This window comes from Lissotriton helveticus, chromosome 1_2 (assembly GCF_964261635.1).
Source record: "Lissotriton helveticus chromosome 1_2, aLisHel1.1, whole genome shotgun sequence".
Classification (NCBI taxonomy): domain Eukaryota; kingdom Metazoa; phylum Chordata; class Amphibia; order Caudata; family Salamandridae; genus Lissotriton; species Lissotriton helveticus.
In genome coordinates this window covers 93833091-93852177 of record NC_136058.1, presented here as the reverse complement: position 1 = coordinate 93852177, position 19087 = coordinate 93833091, and the positions used below count along the sequence as shown (strand labels likewise).

Genomic DNA, 19087 nt, shown 5'->3' with positions numbered 1-19087 from the left:
GAGGACAAGTATATACAGTTTACATTTAAATAGCTCCAGATAAGGCCTCAGATTTCCTGATGAGGTAGCGTGGTATTCTGAAGGGAGTCGCTAGTCAGTAGTTAGGCAAAGTCTATGTGTTGGTAGGAGGCAGCATTTAGAAGAGGAATTTAGCCATAAGAAAGGTTTTGGCCTCCTTTTTGAAACGTGCCAAAGAGGGGATTCTTCTGATGGCTGGCGGGAGAGAGTTCCATATTCTTGGGGCGGATCCAGAGAAAGCCCGGTTAACAGGTTTTTTTCCTCCCCGAACCGTGCAGGTTGGAGTAAGAGGTCTCTGGCAGACTGGGAGTTTCTGATTCCACCAGATACCACCAGTTTCTGTGCAAGATAAGCCAGGGACTTTGAGTATAAGGCCTTGTGTGTAATGCAGGCTAGTTTGAGTTGTATTCTGGCCTCAAGGGCAAGCCAGTTCAATGCTTTCAGGTGTGGGGTTATATGGTCAAATTTTTTTGAGCTTGTAAGAAGTCTGGCGGCAGCATTGAGGCAGGCTCTCAAAGGTGCCAGGGAGATCTTGGGTAAACCAGAGAGGGTGGAGCATCCATATTCCAGTCTAGGGCTTACTATCGCTTGTACTGCAATTTTTAGGTCGATAGTGTAATGGAAGGGTTTCATTTTCCAGAGGTAGCTCAAGTGGAATCTGGCCGATTTGGCCATCAAGTTGATGTGGTCCCGCATGTTCAACTTGCAGTCAAGTGTTCTTCCCTGAGATTTTGCGGAGTCCACGATGGTCGGTGGGCAATCTAGGGCTGTGATAGCCTTGATCCATATCTGCGTCTCGGGATTGGTTTTTGGAGGGGAAATTAAGAGAAATTCTGTTTTCTTGGTGTTGAGCTTGACCTGATTGGAGGTGACCCAGTGGACGGTTGATTTCAGGACCTCATTCAGGGAGAGAATATCCTCGAGAGAGGAGGCTATGATGTAGAGCTGGGTGTCGTCGGCATACATATGTTAGGAGATATTTGCTGAGCGTAATTACACTGGCTCCCAGTTAAGAAGCGAGCCATCTTTAAGATGCTCTGCATGGTCTTCAGATCACTACAAGGTAGGGGCCCTGCGTATTTCAGAAATAAAATCGGTTGGTATCAGCCTGTGCGACAATTAAGATCTGGCAATGCTAACTTGTTGTGCTCCCAGAGAATACACAAGGTAAGGATGGGTGGGAGAGCCTTCTCCTATCTGGCAGCCAGCCACTGGAATAAACTACCACAGAACATCAGAGCTTGTAACGAGCTAACCACGTTCAAGAAACTTCTAAAGACATGGCTTTATTAGTTGCACCTGCTCATTATGACCGTCTCCTCAAAGCGCCGAGAGATCCCTTCGGGGATGATTCGTTTGCGCTCTATAAACCCACAAGTAAAGTAATACTTCGGCAAGTGGTTCGAGGTAGAGGTTGAAGAGGGTAGGGGACAGGGTTGATCCTTGGGGGGACTGCGACTTTGACCGGAGAGGGAGTAGAGAGGTTACCGTTGATTAGGAAGCGCAGCGATCGGCTTAGGTCTGTGAGGCCTGCTAGAGAGGGGACTCACCTATGCTGCCAGGCAGTTTTAGCTGGCATGGCATCCAGACAGGGTGCCATGTCGACTTTTTTGTTTTCTCCCTCACAGTGGCATGCAGGCTGCAAGGGCAGTGACATGGTCCCATTGAGGGAGAGTCCCAAGGAACCCTCTTCAGCTCTCATGCCCTAGGTACCCTGGGTATCAGTTGCTTGGGACTTAAAGGTGGCAAAAGTACCAATTGGGAGTTTGTTTTAGAGAAGGAGCACTGCCACAGGGCACCTGGTTGGCAGGGACCCTGTGCACTACATTTAAAACCACTTCAAAACCAAGCCAAAAGTGGGGGCTAACCATGCAAAAGAGACACTTTCTCACAATCATGAAGAGCTGCCACCTATAAATAATCCATAACACGGTTAGTTGTTCGTGGAGCATAAAGAATGGTCATAACACATCATTCATAGGTCTCAGAAAATGAAGTATTGTTGCTGATCAGCCAGGGAAAGGCTGTGCCAATATTTCCAAACAATAGGAAGTCTATCATTCAGCAGTGCCAAACGATATTTAAAAATGGAAAAAGTTCAAGATTGTTGCCAGTCTATCCAGCAGTGGGAGCCTCTGCAAATTCACTTGAAGATTAGACCATATGATTCACCTAAAGATCTGAATGAACCAAAAGCTGCGTTGAAGGATCCACAGGTGTGTCTCAATGCAGTAAAATTTACAATTAATTACTTCTGCCATTAGGAAAAGACAGAACAAATTCTGCTTTCGCTGAAGCAAATCTTTTCTCCCCGAAAGCAATACTGCTGCGCGTTCCAGATTTGCAAAACATTCAGTGAATGAACTAAAGACTTATGGAACAATGTCTTCTGAAAAGATGAGAGCAAGCGAGTTTGGCTGAATTTCATGGTGAGGAAGCATTCATGATTTTGGCCTACTTTTCAGTCACAAGGGTGGGATACCATACACTCATTGATTTTGCTATGAATTCTTCTGTATACCAGCTCATGCTAAAGCTTAGCAAAAAGTGGATCATGCACTGTTGACAATGATAAATATACCACTAAATCTATGACTATCTGACTGAAAAGAAAATAATCTGAATTTTGAAATAGCCAAGTAGAAGCCCCTCTTTAGCACCATTGAGATTCTATGGAAGGACATAGAGAGCTGTGCATAAACTAATACCCTCAAACATTACCCATTTAAAGCTGTTTGTAAGAAATGGTACAGAATTCCTCGCAGATGATGTGCAAGACTGAAACTGTTGCAGGAAATTGTCAATTTTGGTTATTGCTACTAAACGAGGTTCCATGTATCAGGGTATGCTTACATTTCACACAATGCTACTGAAGTTTGGCACATTTATTTCTTTAATAATTCATGAGAAAGGGCAATTTGTGCATTTTAGTGTGTTATTTGAGGTTAGAATTGTCTTTTGTTAGGACTAGATGAAGGTCCGATACCTTAATAGGTAAAATGGTATTCTCTTCAGAGGCTTTACTTTGTTTTTCATATTACTGTTGTGAAATTGAAGGTGGCGAGGTATTTTCAAAGGAAGGAAAGTTACTGTTTGAAAACCTTACCTACCAACCAAATCTTTTTTTTATGTGTTTAGCAGAAAACTTCTTTGGGAAATCCTGCAGGCCTCCTTCAGAACATCTCACATTTGCAGATGGCACAACAGCAACTACTGAAACTTAAAAGCACACAAACCATCAACAACGTAAGCATTGTTCATTCACACAATCGGTTTTCCTCCTAATAGAATATTGATGAAAATCATACAATTTTGAAAATATTTTTTAGTTTTATCCGAAGCGATGTCACAACATAATCCATTAATTATTCTTTGCTCTTTTAATCAGAAACCTGGACTCCTTGGTGAAGCTCCAACAGCATTACTTCAGCCTGGTTTGGGAATTGGACCTGCGCAACCGGTGACCGATATGGCACATCATGGGGAAACACAGACAGGTATTTTCGTTAAAAAATAATGAATTACTACAATTTTAGTTGTACAACCATCTTACATATATTTGACATATTAATGTGTTAACACTATCCATTTGATATTCTATTAAATGTTATTCGTACCATTTTTATGCAGGCATAGGACCTTAGTTAGAGATTGGCTTGATGTTAAGAAGTTTTATCAGCTTTGTGAGCGTAGATATTCTCTCTGGTCCGTACAGCCAGTGTTGGAGAAAGAATACAGCACTGTGCAACATTATTTACCACTAAATGCCTTTGCAACACTGATCCTCCCCCTGGGCAACACTTGATTTGAAGATACATGTTCTTTGCTCTTCCTTCCAAGCATCAAGATTACTTCCTTCTGGGGTTACACTCTCTGAACCCCTTCCCACAGCAAGCATACCTTTTTGCTGAATGCTGGCCACACAACACTTCTAGAACGTCTACCAAAACTGAACAAAGAGGGCTATAAAAGTTGTTCCTCCAGGAGATTGGACGCACAGTTTTACTCTCTTGACTTTTTGTTCACCATGAAGAACGTAGGTCTGAGACCCATTCAGGATTTTCCCCTTATGAACTTGTTCAGGACACAGTGAAGATACTGTGCTAAATGCAGGAGATGATTGGCTGGACTTCCAGGACACCCATTTCTCTGTGACCTTTCCACCTACACACAGTACTGAGCTTCACACTGGGGGTCCTCCATTATCAGTTCGAGGCCCCATTGTTTTTTGACTGACTACCTCATTTCCCATTTTTCTGGAAGTGCTAGTATTTGCGATGGCCACACTACAGGGATCAGGAGTCCATACATTTCCACACTTGGACAACAGGCTTTTGAGAAACGACTCGCTGGCGCCCGTCAAAGATGACCGTCAGTGCACTGAGCTTTCTTGCACACCCAATTATCTCGTCTCACGGTCACTTAGAGACTGACCTTCATTGAGGCGGTACTGGCCAGGAGTCACATGAAGGCCTTTGCTCCTTCACAGAGAATTGCACATGTTTGGGAGATTATCCCCTTTTTGCGAGGCCTTACTTCTGCTTCATCTCATGGTCTTGTGCATCCTGTTGCTACCACATATACCACATGCCAGATGGGGAATGGGGATCCTTAAGTGGTGCCTTTGAAATCTGACTATAATGAAAGGAGCAGATCTTCCAGATCGGCACTGGTGGATGGACCCCTCCATACTTTTGCTTGGCAACCCAATCAGCCTTCCACAGGCTACCTTGATCACAGATGCCTCATTGGACTGGAGTACCCATGTGGGTGTCATGATGGTTCGAAGCCTTTGTTCTGCATCCGAGTAGTGCAAAAATTGCTTGAGCTTAATACAGCCCATCTTGCTTTCTCGGGGAACGCCATTAAAATTCTGACTGACTACAACTGCCCCATCCATTGTGCCAACAGATTGGGCGGTGTTGGGGTCATGAACCCTGTGTTTGGAGTTGTCACCAGTGGCCCAGATACAGAGAATGTTCCCACTACTGGCTCACCTTACAGGTTTCTTTGTGAGAGTGGATGCTCTGTCCTCTGTCTGGAGCTTTTTCTAAAAACTTTGCTTCACCGTTTTCCTCCTCCACCATTCATCGTTCCTTGGTGGGCTTTTAATCTTTTGTTTACTTTACTAATGGCACCCCCTTTTCAAGCCTATGCACAGACTCCCTACTCTGGAATCCATATTGTTGGTGACAGTAACTTTTTAGACTGGGCCCCAGACTAGCTGTGTCCTATTACTTTGATCATACTTAAAAGAGCCGTGAATGATCACCTGTTTGTGAGCTTCACTGTTCAAAGTCACCATTGGGTCATCCTCTGTTCCAAGAGCTGGTAAGCCTTCGTCAAACAAGACCTTCCTGAGGACATTTGTGCTTGCTTCCCTTGGGCAATGACTGCTTTCACCCGTGACTCTTTGGTGGTTGAATCTGCTTGGTGGCCACATGGTCATCCCTGCAAACATTTGCGAAGCATTATCGCCTCACAGCTCAGGCATCGTATAACTTGTCGTGTGCTGTTTTACATGAAGTCCTTGTCTACTCCGCACTACTGAATCCGACTCACCAGTGACCTTACTGCTTTTGGAATCATTCATAAGTTGAGGAGTCTGCTGGAGGTTGTATTTATCAGAAGAAAATGTTACCTACCATCATATCAGTCTTCCTCTGATTCCTGATTGTCCTCTCTTGATGAGTTGGTGCCATGACTAAAAAGATCCCAATGTATGCAGACATGTTATGTGCTGTGAAGGTCGCTGACATGTTATGTGCTGTGAAGGTCGCTGATGCACTCTCAGATCCTCTCCATATTCCTACATCTTTCCTGGAAGAAGTACCAGGAACTGACGCCTGTGCTCCGGGTGACGTGTAATATATATTGATTACATCACATCCATTGGGTTGAGAAGCAGCTGAAGTTGCAGCACTGTTACTAGAGAGCAGTTTTCTTGACAAGGTTTGTGCCTGAAGGTATAGTTTATAAGGTGAGGAATGTACAAAAAAATCATGTTTTTACTAGAAATATCCCTACCAAAGTTAGTAATTTTTCTACACACTTCATGAAGATGTCCCTACTAAATTCAATCAAAGATCAGGTATGCCATAACCTACTCTTCTGTCTTTAATTGAGTGTTAGGCCATGATCTGCCTCAAGAAAGCTTTTTAATGGAATGTGCCTCTGGCAGACATTGGTAAAATGTCCAAATGATCATCACTTTCTTAATATCTTATCGCTTTGATTTTCAAACAATGCTGGCCCCCTGGAGGCTGAGTTGCAGGGGTTGTCTAAGGATACTCAAACCTGATATCAATTTTCAAATATTCCACATCCATCTTAAAAGTTGGGCCGACTACATCCTCACCAACAACTTCCAAGTTGACGTTTCATTCAGTGACAACTTCCTTGATGGCCACCTTCGTGTCGACCATGCCTTTGTCAACGACAGGCAGTTAATATCTTTTTGCATGTTGCACATTGGATTGGAAAGAATAAGAGTATGGTGGTGTGAGTTTTTTTTTGTAGTTTGTTTTACAGGTTATATTTACCATTGAGTATTAATCATTTTATGTTGAATCTCTAAGTAAACAATGAAATTAGTATTAGGGTAGAGGAGTTGGCCTAACGGCTAGGGCAGTTAACCTTAAATCTGGGTAACCGGGTTCGAGACTCCGCAAGGTCGCGCAACATCCTGTGATTCTGGGCAAAGCACTTAATCTCCCCGTGCCTAACAAAAATGAATGTGTCCTCATGTAACACAACTGGTGCTCGTGTAAATCGCTCTGGATCTCGATACCTTCGGGTCAAGTTTGCGCTATATAAAACTCTGTAAAATAAATAAAATGTATGCAGTTGAAACACGGTAATGAGAGGTTTGGAAATGTGTGCGTTAGCATGTTCCGGTTATGCCACATTTTAGTGATGCTACCATGTTGGTTAAAATTATTTATTTATTTATTTTAGAGTTTTATAGAGCGCGAACTTGACCCGTTAGAGTATCAGAGCGCTTTTACAGAGTCACAAAGTAAACAATAGGAAGGATAACACAAGAGTACTGTAAAATAGGGGGGGGTGCTAGGAGAAAGAGGGAAAAGCATTATACAGGATAGTCAATATTACAATTGTCAAGGACGGATTCCGATTTCTTGGTGGGGCCAGGTCACAGGATGGAGGCAGTAGTCTTTGGTAGTGGAACTGGATTAGTCAAGGAATTTACCCATAAGGAAGGATTTGGCCTCCCTTTTGAAGCGTGCCAGAGAGGGGATTCTTCTGATGGCGGGTGGGAAGGAGTTCCATATTCTTGGTGCAGCCCCAGCGAAAGCTCGATTGTAGTTTTTTTCTCCAAAAGCGAGCAGGCTGGAGTAGGAGGGCACTGGCCGATCGTGAGTTTCTGCTTCCTCCCGATATCACAAGTTTCTGTGCAAGATACGCAGGGGAGTTTGAGTGTAGGGCCTTGTGCGTGATGCATGCCAACTTGAGATGGATCCAAGCCTCGAGTGGGAGACAGTTCAATGATTTCAGATGAGGGGTGATGTGATCAAATTTCCCTGTGCCGGTAAGTAGTCTGGCAGCTGCGTTGAGGCAGGGTTTTAAAGGTGCAAGGGAGATTTGGGGTAAACCAGAAAGGGTGGAGCAGCCATATTCCAGCCTAGAAATAACTAGGGATTGGACTGCAAGTTTTAGGTCGTGAGCATCAAGGAATGGTTTCAATTTCCAAAGGTAGCTCAAGTGGAATCTAGCGGACTTGGCCATTGAGTTGATGTGGTCTTGCATGTTTAGGTTATAGTCCAAGGTGATACCCAGAGATTTGGCCGAGTCCACAATGGTCAAAAGCATAGAATAGCAGGGTGCTGTAACAATTTCCCTTTGTCATTTTTCTGTCAAGAAAGAGCAGCTTATAATTCACTTTTTGATAAAGACTGAAGTCCTTTACCTAAGAAAGATAATTGAAAGTTCTGTAAGAGGCTTTATCACTACTCTTGATGGACCTTTTATATCCATCAAGCAGAGCAACTACCCTAAACTTTTGATCCAGATAGAACAAGCTGAAAAGCTGGAGACGTGGTCTTCTAGACATGAAGGTGACCTGACCAATTGAAATTTCTGTTCTAGTAGTTTTTGTTTCCTTGAACATAAGAATTCAAACATTTGGCCATCCTTACATATCTTAGGAAAATTAACATAGGTGTTGCTCATTTAAACATTTCTCTTAACATTAATTTAAACATGCTTAGGTGCTCTTTTTGGCCACTCAGATTAATGTATTGTGTTTGTATGATATGATAGCTCGACTTGTCCAATGAAATGTTATCTGCAAGTGTGTTCATGCATCAGGGTTAATTCTGCTCCATGGTATTGTGGTCGGTTTGAGTGTGTGTGGTACATCATCTTTGTCAGTTCAGACGAAAAGTGTTTTTTCCCTATAATGGGCATGGTTTGAGACTCTACTCTGCACTACAATTTAAGGGATCCCAAATTTGAAAAGTAGTGCATACTGAGAAAGATTGTTGAATTATGTATCTTTTTTTGTACTTTAGAAAGCAGCATATAGTACAGCAATCAGTCTCTATGTATTCCCAAAGTTAACATGTTGGGCTTTTAGGGGGACGAGGCAGTGCGGTGGCGGATGTGTGCGTGTTGAGATGATTGGAGCTATTCCAGGCAGAACTTTTTTAAATTGATAAGTTAAATATTCCTTTTCTTTTGTGGAAAACTAGTCCTTGCTGTCCTATCTAATATTGAGTATCACCCACTGCATTTGTAATATCTTTATGCTCTCCTACTCAACTGATTACTTGACTTCTCAAGTAGAATTTGTAGCAAGTTAGAAATGTATTTCATGATTGGTGTCTGTAATTACATGGTATTGTTTGGAAAGGTGGAACTTTCAGAGAACTCTGTAAAACTACAGAAATGTTTTGAAAGTCAGTGAAGAGCAGCATACGTCCAGGAATGCTAGATCTATGTCACATTTTTAAGAATAATGACTACCTCTGCAAATGAGTTAATTTTAAATTAATTCTATATGTACATTTTTCATCTGTATATCCTTGAACTTGCATTGACATCCCAATTACTGAAACATGCATGAATAAACTGGAATTCTAAGTGGTGTTTTTGTGTGACCCTTGGATCCAGTTACTAGCTGTAATAAAATGACCATTTGTAACTATCCTAGGATATTTGCACATTTGTTGCACATTTTAATTTTAATTAGACCGTTTTCCATCTATTTTCCTTACCCAAGCTTCATTCCCTTATTAAGATTCTTATGTGGCAAGGAATTGCTTTTTATTATGTAAGAACTAAGTATCCCCAATATATGGACATGTGCTTTAAAAATGAAAGCAAATATCAGTTTAATCTCTAGAATAATCAGTTTAGTTATCATATTGGCATTAATAGGCAAGGGTTGCTTCCATGTTAAAAGCACAAAATCAGTAATCGCAGCCACCTTTCACTCATAAAGATATACAAAATTGCTACTTTCTCCATATACGCATTTAAAAAAGATCATGTGTTGACTTCTGGTAGTAGAAAAAAAGAAGAGTTTTTACAGAGTAGTCACGTAGAATCTGTTCCTTAAAGAGTACACTGACTGCCATGGGTACTGATAAAGTACTTTTTTTTATTTGAAGTCGTTTTTATTGAATTCTTTTGAAAAAAGTAACACAAAGAAAACAAGGAGACAATGAACATAAATACCAAACAGAAAATAAGATAAATAAGTGATAAGAAAAGCAGCTGGACACTGGCGAAGGTATCCATTGTTCTGTAGAATTTGTAACAACAAGATTGTCATGTATGCTAAACATTCCCGTCAAACAATAGAGACAGTAATATACTGATTGGCATGTATAGTAATACAGTAGTACACCTTCCAGGATAGGAGTGTCTCAGTACAATCTGCTTTAAGGTAGATTCTGCTACACAACAAGTAATGAAATAAAACCAATGGCTCACGGTAATGATCAAAAGGTGCATTAAGGGACATCCGTAGTAGGCATTCAAGGTGAGTATGGTGTAATGATCGGCTAGAAATCGGTATATGTCCTTTGAAGAGTCGACTCTTAGGGGTTGTCACGGAGGCTTAAAGATGGAGCCCATAGCATTTTACATGTTCCTGTCGGCTGAGCACCACGGGGAAAGTTGTAGAGCAGTATTGTCAGCACCTCTCAAAGATTAGCCATTCCTTACACATCTTAAAGTTGATTAGTTTGAAATTCTTCCAGTTACCCAAAATTATTTTGCATGCTAGGGTGAGCATTAAGTCAAGTAGATCTTGTTCATTGTCATTCTGTATTTGTGGATCTAAGTATCCTAGCAAAATATATGAGAATTCTCTGTTCGGTCTGATGTGTAGAGTGTGTGTTATGTATTCGTAAACCCTATCCCAGAACGGTTGCAAGGCCTGGCAATGAAATAACATATGTGGCAGGTCGCCTACGTGAGATTCACAGTTCCAGCATAGGGGAGATTGAGTGAGATTAAGTTTGTGTTGTTTAGCTGGTGTCCAGTAGGCTTTATTTATGATCATGTATTTAGTTCGAGAGAGTATGTGGAGACTTTATTCCTAAAGGGAGTCATATGTATGCGTTCCCATTTTAACTCAATAGATTTGGCGTTGGTTTTCTGCTTCCTATTTCTTTTCGTTGACTGTAAGGTTCTTGCATGGTTTGGTCAGGAGTCATTTATATACGCTAGAAACTGCATGGTCACTTTTGAGGAGCTGGGATTGTCTGAGGGGTAGAGAGGGGTCGACTGGTCTTATAGGATGTTTAGATATTTGTACTTTAAGTTTAAAGAATTTGTACAACTCCATGTTAGTCAGATCCTTCCCTGTTGGTAGCTCAGAGAAAGATTTAGGGGAGGTGTCCCTGTATAAGTCTTGGTAAAATAAATAAATAAATAAAACACCTCTCTGTGATCAGTCCTGCCGGAAGATTAGGATGTCATCTAGTCTTAGTTTGGGGTTATACCATATTGCAGTCATTTTGGATTTGTCAAGCTTAATAGCAGAATGTGTTTCTAAGCGTGAAAGCGCCTGCTTAGTGTTCTGGATAATATATTTGGAATGTTGTAGGAAAGACGTGTACATTGTCATAATAACGGAAAGGGGGATATTCTTAAATAGGTTTGCTTCGACTTCCAGCCATATGGGACAATAGTGTGGGTTCTCAACCAACCAGGCTGCCCATTGTTTGCAGAGGAATGCTGTTTGGTAATGTCTAAAGTTGGGGAGAAAAATAACTCCTCTTTTTTGTTTGAGTTTTACCAGTGATATTCTAGGTTTCTTCCCTTCCCATAGGAAATTGGTAAAGGCCTTGTCAATCTTCTTCAAGAAGTCTTTTGATAAAGTAATCAGGAGCCTACTAATGAGATATTTAATTAGTGGCGATATCATCATTTTAATTGTTACTATCCTTCCCCACCATGATAGAAATTTTGGTGACCATCCATCAGTAGATCGGAGATTTTTTTTTAAAGTGGATTTTTCGTTCTATTGTAATGTAGTTATGGGATCATTAGTGAATAATAGACCGAGATATTTAATTTGTCCCGGTTGCCATGCCAGACCTCAGGAATCCCCCAGGATTCGCTTACTTCCCAGGGAGTTTAGAAGCTTGACTTCTTTTTTATCTTTATTAAGCATGTAGCCTGAGACTTCAGAGAACTCCTGTATTGTGTTCATAATGACCGGTTTAGCTGTCTCGGCCTCTCTTGTGATTATCATAACATCATCCGCGTATGCGGCCACTTTGAAAGTTGTATTACCAAATTCAATCCCTGGGATTTCTATGTTTTCCCTCAAGTGTTAGCGAATAGGAAAAGTGCTGGTGAGATAGGGTATCCTTGTCTGGTGCCTGTTGCAGTGCGAGAAAAGAGGAAACTGCACCATCCGCCCTTACTTAGGCTCTAGGTTCATGATATAATGCCATGATCATTTGTATCAGTGAGTTACCCAAGTTGAACCTTTCTAGTATAATTCGCAGAAAAGCCCAGTCAACTCTGTTGAACGTGTTTTCAGCGTCTAGGGTAATAGCGACAGTCGGGGGGTCTATCTGCTTAGCTTCTTCAATTGCATGGCAAAATATCCTGGTGTTATCGCTAGAGAGCCTATGTCTAAGGGAACCTACTTGCGAGGGGTGACTAGGTTTACTAATGTATTTTTACAGGCGGTGAGACAATATCATAGCCTATATTTTGCAGTCAAGGTTTATTAGTGAAATCGGCCTATTGTTTTTTGTGAGGAGCGGGTCTTTACCTTCTTTTCGGATGACTGGGATTCCCTCTGCTGGTGTGCCTGTGATTTTGCCTTAGTTTGCAAACTGGTGGTATAAGTTCAAGAGGCGTTGTCTTAAGTGGCTGGTGAATGTTTTGAAGAAGGTTGCATTGTATCCGCCCGGGCCTGGGGTTTTATCAGGTTTCAGCTTTTCAATGGCACTGTCTACTTCTTGCAGCGTACTAGAGCCATTGATGGAGCTCATTTCCTGGTCGGATAAGGATTTGAGTGAGATCTTGTCTAGAAATTCTTTAACCTTCATGGGATTCAGTTTCGTGTTGGAGTCGTACAGTTTTTGGTAGAATACCTGGAACGTATCAGCAATTTTAAGTTGATTAGCGTGGATAGTACCTGTATCATCCTTAATAGCATTGATGCTTTTTTTCTGCATTTTAACTTTAAGGTATGAGGCTAGGGATTTCCTGGCCTTGTTGGCCTCCCATAAACTTAGGCGTTTTTGTTTATTAACCCAGACCCCTGCTCTGGTACTAATAATTTTATTATTTTCATATTTCTTGTTTAGTATCTTTGTTAGAGTTTGCAAGTCCTTCTTAATTATATGAATCTTCTCTAGGACGAGATTTCCTTCTCTAAAGTGTGTAGTTTCTCATTGGCCTCTTTATTCATGTTTTACTTAATTTTTAATTACAATTCCTCTAATCGTAGTTTTCAGTGCCTCCCACCAGGTGAGGTGCGATGTCTCGTTTTCCTTGTTTTCTATCAAATAATGTTTCATTGCTACTTCAATAAGCGCTTTGTTTTGTGTTGTGGTCAAAACGTCATCATTAAATCTCCTCAGGGGTTCTTTTAACAGAGGGGTTGAGTCTGTAATAGTTAGTGTTATGCAGGAGTGGCCTGAGATGACCCTCGGCTCTATGGTTGTTTGGTCAATTCTGCTAGTTGAATTCCCTGAAATCAGGAGATGGTCTATGCGGGAGTATGAACTATGTGGGTGAGAATAGAATGTGTACTCCCTTTGTGCCGGGTTCTGTAGCCTCCATTTGTCTATCATATTGAATTTACTGTAAAGCTTTTTGAGTGCTTTATGCACCTTATTCGGTCTGAAATTGCAATTCGAGTTCCTTTCGAGGTAGAGATCCATTGGGAGATTAAAATCCCCCCCCCTAGTATGGTTGTGGCTGAATCGGGGACCCGGCAATCTGCTCTCCAATTTCATCCCAAAACTCTGAGTCGTTATTTGTGGTGGCATAAATATTAATTTTGTAAAGATCAGAGTTAATATTAGATTTGTTATAACCCATCTAACTTGCTTGTCTGCAGTGTGCGAGGTTAAGTCTGTCCTGGCTTTCCTAGATATCAGTGTTAAGACTCAATTTTTCTTGCCCACTAAAGCAGAACCCACCACATCTGGAAATTGGTGGCATTTCAGTGAGTTGGCTAGGTTGGTATCTACTTTAGTTTCTTGTAGGAGGATTATGTCTGCCTTTTGTTTCTGTACGTAGTCAAAAATATATTCCCTGTTGACCGGATAGTTGAGGGCTATAACATGCAGTGATATTATTTTAATGTTTGTTGAGGTGGGGATGTCATATTGTCATGAGTGAAATCTATGATCGGTAACTACAAAGATTATCATTAGTTTTAGCTTCTTAGATACATAGATTAGGTACTTCAGTGTTATGCGAAAAAAGCCTACTACAGATATCTCGATAATCGCCTCTTGTCTAAGTCTGCCTGTGAAATCTCAGTGTATAAGAGTCTCCCTGTTGCGACACTTTTCTGAATGCACCGTAGTTTCTTAGAGCCATTGTTAAAAAGAAAACCGCAAAAATGATGTATAGAATCACAATAAAGATAAAAACAGCAAGCAATCAAAATACAAAACCCCTCTTCTCTTCTCTTCGCCTCCCTTCCTCTCCCCAGTAGAAGCATTAGACATTAGACGAAAGCAGGAAGACACTTCCCTCTCAGGGACACTGTTCTACTCGAGAATTGCTTCCCTTCCCACGGAACTAAGCTTACTGAAACTAACTAAGGGTCTTGTGAGACAAGTGTGTTAAACTAGCTAAAACTCCATTATGAAAAGCTTTGAACACCAGCTATTAAATAGACTGAAGGATGTGTGCTATGAACTGCTGTAACTTTACAACTTGGTGTGCAGTTATTAAAAACTGGAGTAACTCTTTCAATAAACACAAGCATTACTAGTTATAGGCCTTCAAAGAAGTTTCATAATGTTGCAGGATCATAAGACACCTGAGTCAACTATAACAATAGTACAGTTGCAGTGAACATTCATTTCATTTATAACTCGCGTTACCACGTGGTAAGAACTATCTGCTCTAGGTGGAGGTTCCTGGGTATATGCATATCAGTATATATGCGTGGTGCCTGGTACCTGAACCAAGTGACCTTTTTCTCAAATTTTTCCAATAAAGTACTTAACTGCAAATTATGGAAGATAGAAGTAATCTGTTCATTCCTTTCATTCCTGTAATTCTACATTCATGAACTCCTTTTAATAGTTACCTTCCACCGGACCTTCTGATCTTATCCCTCTCTAGCCTTTGTAGACCTCGCTCAGCTAGCCAGAGAAAATAATTTGTTTGCAAGGTAGAATTTAGGGTTCCAGTTTGGATTGGCGGGTGGAGTGGCCTGGTGGAGGAGAGTCAGTTATTAGTCATTCAAGCCCTTTCCAAATAATTGAGTCATCATTTAAGCTCTTTAGTACAGCTGTTTTGCCATGTTAAGAAAAAATTCCAGATGGCAGAAGTAAAGTAATAAATACAAATAAAGCTGTCTCTACAGGTCAATTTGCTGCTGAGTGGAGTTTATTTCAGTTAATATACTGGAATTCAATTGACCAGAATTGTAGGAAGCAGTGCTGAATTTGTCATTTAATTTGTCATTGTCTCCTAATTTAGCATTAGGCGATCCGCACACAGTATAGTTCTTGCAGCATAATTTTGATTCATAACAATATTTTGGTAAGAACTTAATAGAAAAGTTTCTTTGTATGTTTGCAAAACAGGCAATGCAACAAATTCTGCAATGCAAGCAACAAAAATGGGCATTCTGCCATTTTTTCTAAATCAGCATGCTGGGGCCCCGCTGATATCAGGAATGCCTCAGGAGAAACATTCAAGTAAAGGAGGATTGCCAGAAGGAATCATGTCGGCCTCAAATGCATTTCAGAACTTCACAAATGCTGCTACAAGATCCCTACTAGGGGAGCACAACAGACAAGCTAATTCAAAAGCCAGCAATCCAAGTTCAGGGGTAAGGACATTCTGGAGTTAGAAACTCTGATTTTTCTATTTTAAACTTACACATTTTGATGAATTTCCTAACTAGTATATCATTCCCTTTTACTATTATGAATGCCCGTAAAATAAGTAATATATATCTATCTTATGGCTCCCGTACTGTAACATCTGCTAATTTAACCCTGTAATTACAGTACTCCTGTAAAATGGTTATTAGTTTTTTCACAACAATTTTTATTGTTTTTAGTCCATACATCAAAGCCTGATCGACCTGCACATATATATAGCATCAACCGCATCACAGGACTCTATGATACTGGAAAGAAGTACCAAAACACAGTCGAACTCACCCACCCCCATCCACTGTGGGAAAGTTGTACTTTAAAAATTGAGCTATCCGGAAGAAAAAAAATCTTCTGTGTCTTTTAGTCTCCCAAACTTTTGAACTAGTTTATACCACTTTCAGGCAGACCTTGGAAGGAAACCTTGCAGTAGGAATGCATAAAGACACAGGATCCATAACAAATCCGTGACTCATCTAATTTTACCTGCCTCAATTTTGACACAATTTTTGTGTTTCTCTCTCTCTATTTCACTGCGACAGGTCTCCTCACCTTTCAAGATCAACACATTGGTCAGGTTTAACAGGATGATCCAGATGTTCTCATCATACCTACTACTGTTCATCTCTGAATTTCAGATTCCCCTCTGGCAAGGGTGGCATTTGTTGATGACCGTACCATCTTAAATAAGGTCTTGGTGAGAGGTGCAAATAAACCTTAGTCATTTTCGGAAATGCTGCACCACTGTACCTCTCTTTGTCCTTTGCTACCCCTGGTTCCATCTTCAGCTAGATCTCCTCCAACACACCTACTAAAGAAGTGAAAACCTCCTGAGCAGGACTCTCTCTTTCTGCATGCAGACCATCCAAGTGATTTATTTATTGTAGGTGAAATCCTCCACAGTGTCTCCTGAGAAGGAGAGTATGAAAATGGACACAGCCGGTAGAACGTCTTGTGGAGCATCAGCAAATGCAGTCAAAATGGCGAGTGGAATTGCCTTAATCTGGAAGTGTGGCAGATCTCTCTGGGAGACTCTTCTAAGGTTTCAAGAAAATCTTCCTTGACAAGATACACAGGACTTCAGAGAGGTTCTCCAAAACAGTATGTTTGTCTCCAATTAAGTGTTTTTTGCTGCTGCTGATTATGATGTCTTAGCCGCCCACGGCTTGGCCTTTCATCGATTTGTGTTTTAAAAAAAAAAAAAAAATTATGGTTCTGCCTGACAAGTTTAAAACCAGAAGCTCAACCAAATATTTTAAAACTGCCATTCTCTGACGTTACATTGTTTGGGGCCCATGCTGATGGAATGCAGCTCATAAACTCAGTTGGAAACACTTAAAACAGTTGGCCCAGAGATATGTAAGGAGTACAGGAATCATGTGTACTAACCTTCAGAGAGGCATTACCATCAGCAAAGGAGTTAAACTCTGCAGTGGTCACAGCCGTTCCATCAGCAGCAACGACATTACAAGCCTTTCTAACCTCGAAAAAGACTACCAAAAAAAAGATGTCCAACAAACATGTGGTGATGCTGGAAAACCTTCCAAACAGTGGCTCCCCTCACCTTCCTTTCACCACCTCATTAGGGTAAACAAGGAATTGTGTGGTAGAGTGGAGGAAAATAACTGATGAATGGATGTTGCATATTGTAGAGAATAGCTATTGTATTTGGTTCAAGGCAGCTTTTCCATTCATTCCACAAAAGAAGACATCTCCGTACCATCTAGAGGTGCTTTGATTCATAGTTTAGAAGTTGGAAGTGGAACTGGTCCCCCTGCACCGAAAGTAAAGGGAATACTGTACAATCCTAAACCTCAGGATGAGAGACAACTACTTGGAGAAAGAAGGGTTTTGGATGTTGGTAGTTCATAAGATACACCCAACTACATCAATGGGGAATGGGTGTGTGCGCTAGACCTTTGAGATGCTTACTTCCTGAAGCAATGCAAATTCTTAAGGTTTCAGGTGGGCAGTTTCCATTATCAATACCGAGTTTTGCCTTTTGGCCTCAAATCAGCAACACTGACATTTTTCAAGTGCATGGTACGGGTTGCGGTGCACCTCTGGCGAACGGGAAACCACATCTATTCGTACTTGAATGACTGGCTTATAAAGGCATCAACACATCAGAACGTCAATACAACACAACATTATCTGTGTCAACTGGGCCTCAAAAGTGAATCAAGTTTACGGCAATTCGAGTTCAGTCCATCTGTTCTCTTTTGACAGTCGTAGGCACACTATCTGCATTAGTGTATCCTTTTGGAAGAGAGACTATTTTCTGTCTGTCTGAAGGGTCAGAGTCTTTGCAGGATGAATGGATGAATTGCCTGACAGCCTGCCAAATCTCTTAGTTTCTGGGTTTGATGATTTCCTGCATTTGTTTTAGTTCCAAATGCCTGTCTTCAAATGACACATTTGCATCAGTGTCTGGCAAGCCAATGGCACCAGCTCTCAGACAGACTATGTTGGAAGCTGGCTCTGTATATACTATACCAAAGTATGGTATAGTGTGCACAGAGTCCAGTGGATCCCCAAAGGCTTACAGAGTAGATAATACCGTTCTCTCTATCTGAAAGAGACACGTTAGTGATTGATTCCTTACCTTAGAATATCCCCAGGCGTCAGACTGGATCCGGAAAATTTTGCGTAGCAATACCCCTGCGCGCCGGCAGGCGTCGTCCGCGGCTCCGCGTCCGTCGTCGTTAGTGCCGGAATGACGTCGTCTGAGTACTTAGACGCTGACGTCAGTTCTTCTTTTTTCCGCGCCAGCTAGCGCAGATCCGGAGAAGCTCTACCCAGTAGTCTTTTTTTTAACTAAACTTTTTGATCTTTTTGATCATTTCTCTACTTGAGTCTTTGACTCCGACGGTGCCGGTAGGGATGCCCGGGTTCAAACCCTGTTCCAAGTGCGACCGCCTGATGTCGGTTACCGACCCCCATCGCCGGTGCCTGAAGTGCTTAGGCCTCGACCACGACGACCGTACCTGCTCCGACTGCCGGGCCCTGACGTCGAAGGCTAGGCGGGAGCGGTCCCGCAAGCGTCTCGAGCTCCGGCAGTCGGCCCGCGCCGCTCACGGTCCCACGGGAGGTCGAGGGACCGGTCGCGGGGTCGGAGTCCTCGCAGCTCCGGGAGTGGACATCGGTCATCGGGATCCAAGTCCTCAGGTAAGAGGCATGAGAGGTCGGAGATGCGTCATCGTTCCTCCGACCCACCCCGACGCTCGCGCGATGCGGCCTGGGGTTCGGGTGACACCACCCACGCGGCTCCGACTGAGTCGCAGGCGTCGCCACCTGCCCCACACCTTCGGGTCCCTGGGCATGACGCGACGCCAGAGGAGGTCGAGCGGTACCTCATGGCCATGAGGTCCCTCCCATCTCAGCCGGGTCCCGTGGCGTCTTCGGGCCCAACGGCCCCGGCTGGAGGCCCTAGCGGGTCGGGTGCTTCGGCCCCGGCGCTGCCGGCGACTTCTGTCCCGGCGCCGCAGGACCTCACCGGATCC

General features: G+C 42.2%; 1 protein-coding gene across 6 annotated transcripts in view; it reads left to right on the top strand.

Annotated features, from left to right (window-relative positions):
* RAVER2 (ribonucleoprotein, PTB binding 2) overlaps positions 1-19087 on the top strand; it is a 407034-nt gene that overhangs the window by 159547 nt on the left and 228400 nt on the right. For 4 of the 6 annotated variants that reach the window (XM_078669153.1, XM_078669118.1, XM_078669162.1 and 1 more), the window contains exons 7-9: positions 3157-3264; positions 3407-3515; positions 15288-15535. In XM_078669153.1, coding sequence (XP_078525279.1) covers positions 3157-3264; positions 3407-3515; positions 15288-15535 — 465 coding nt within the window. The remainder of the gene's footprint in view (positions 1-3156; positions 3265-3406; positions 3516-15287; positions 15536-19087) is intronic. The other 2 variants (XM_078669128.1, XM_078669142.1) reach the window with 1 other exon arrangement.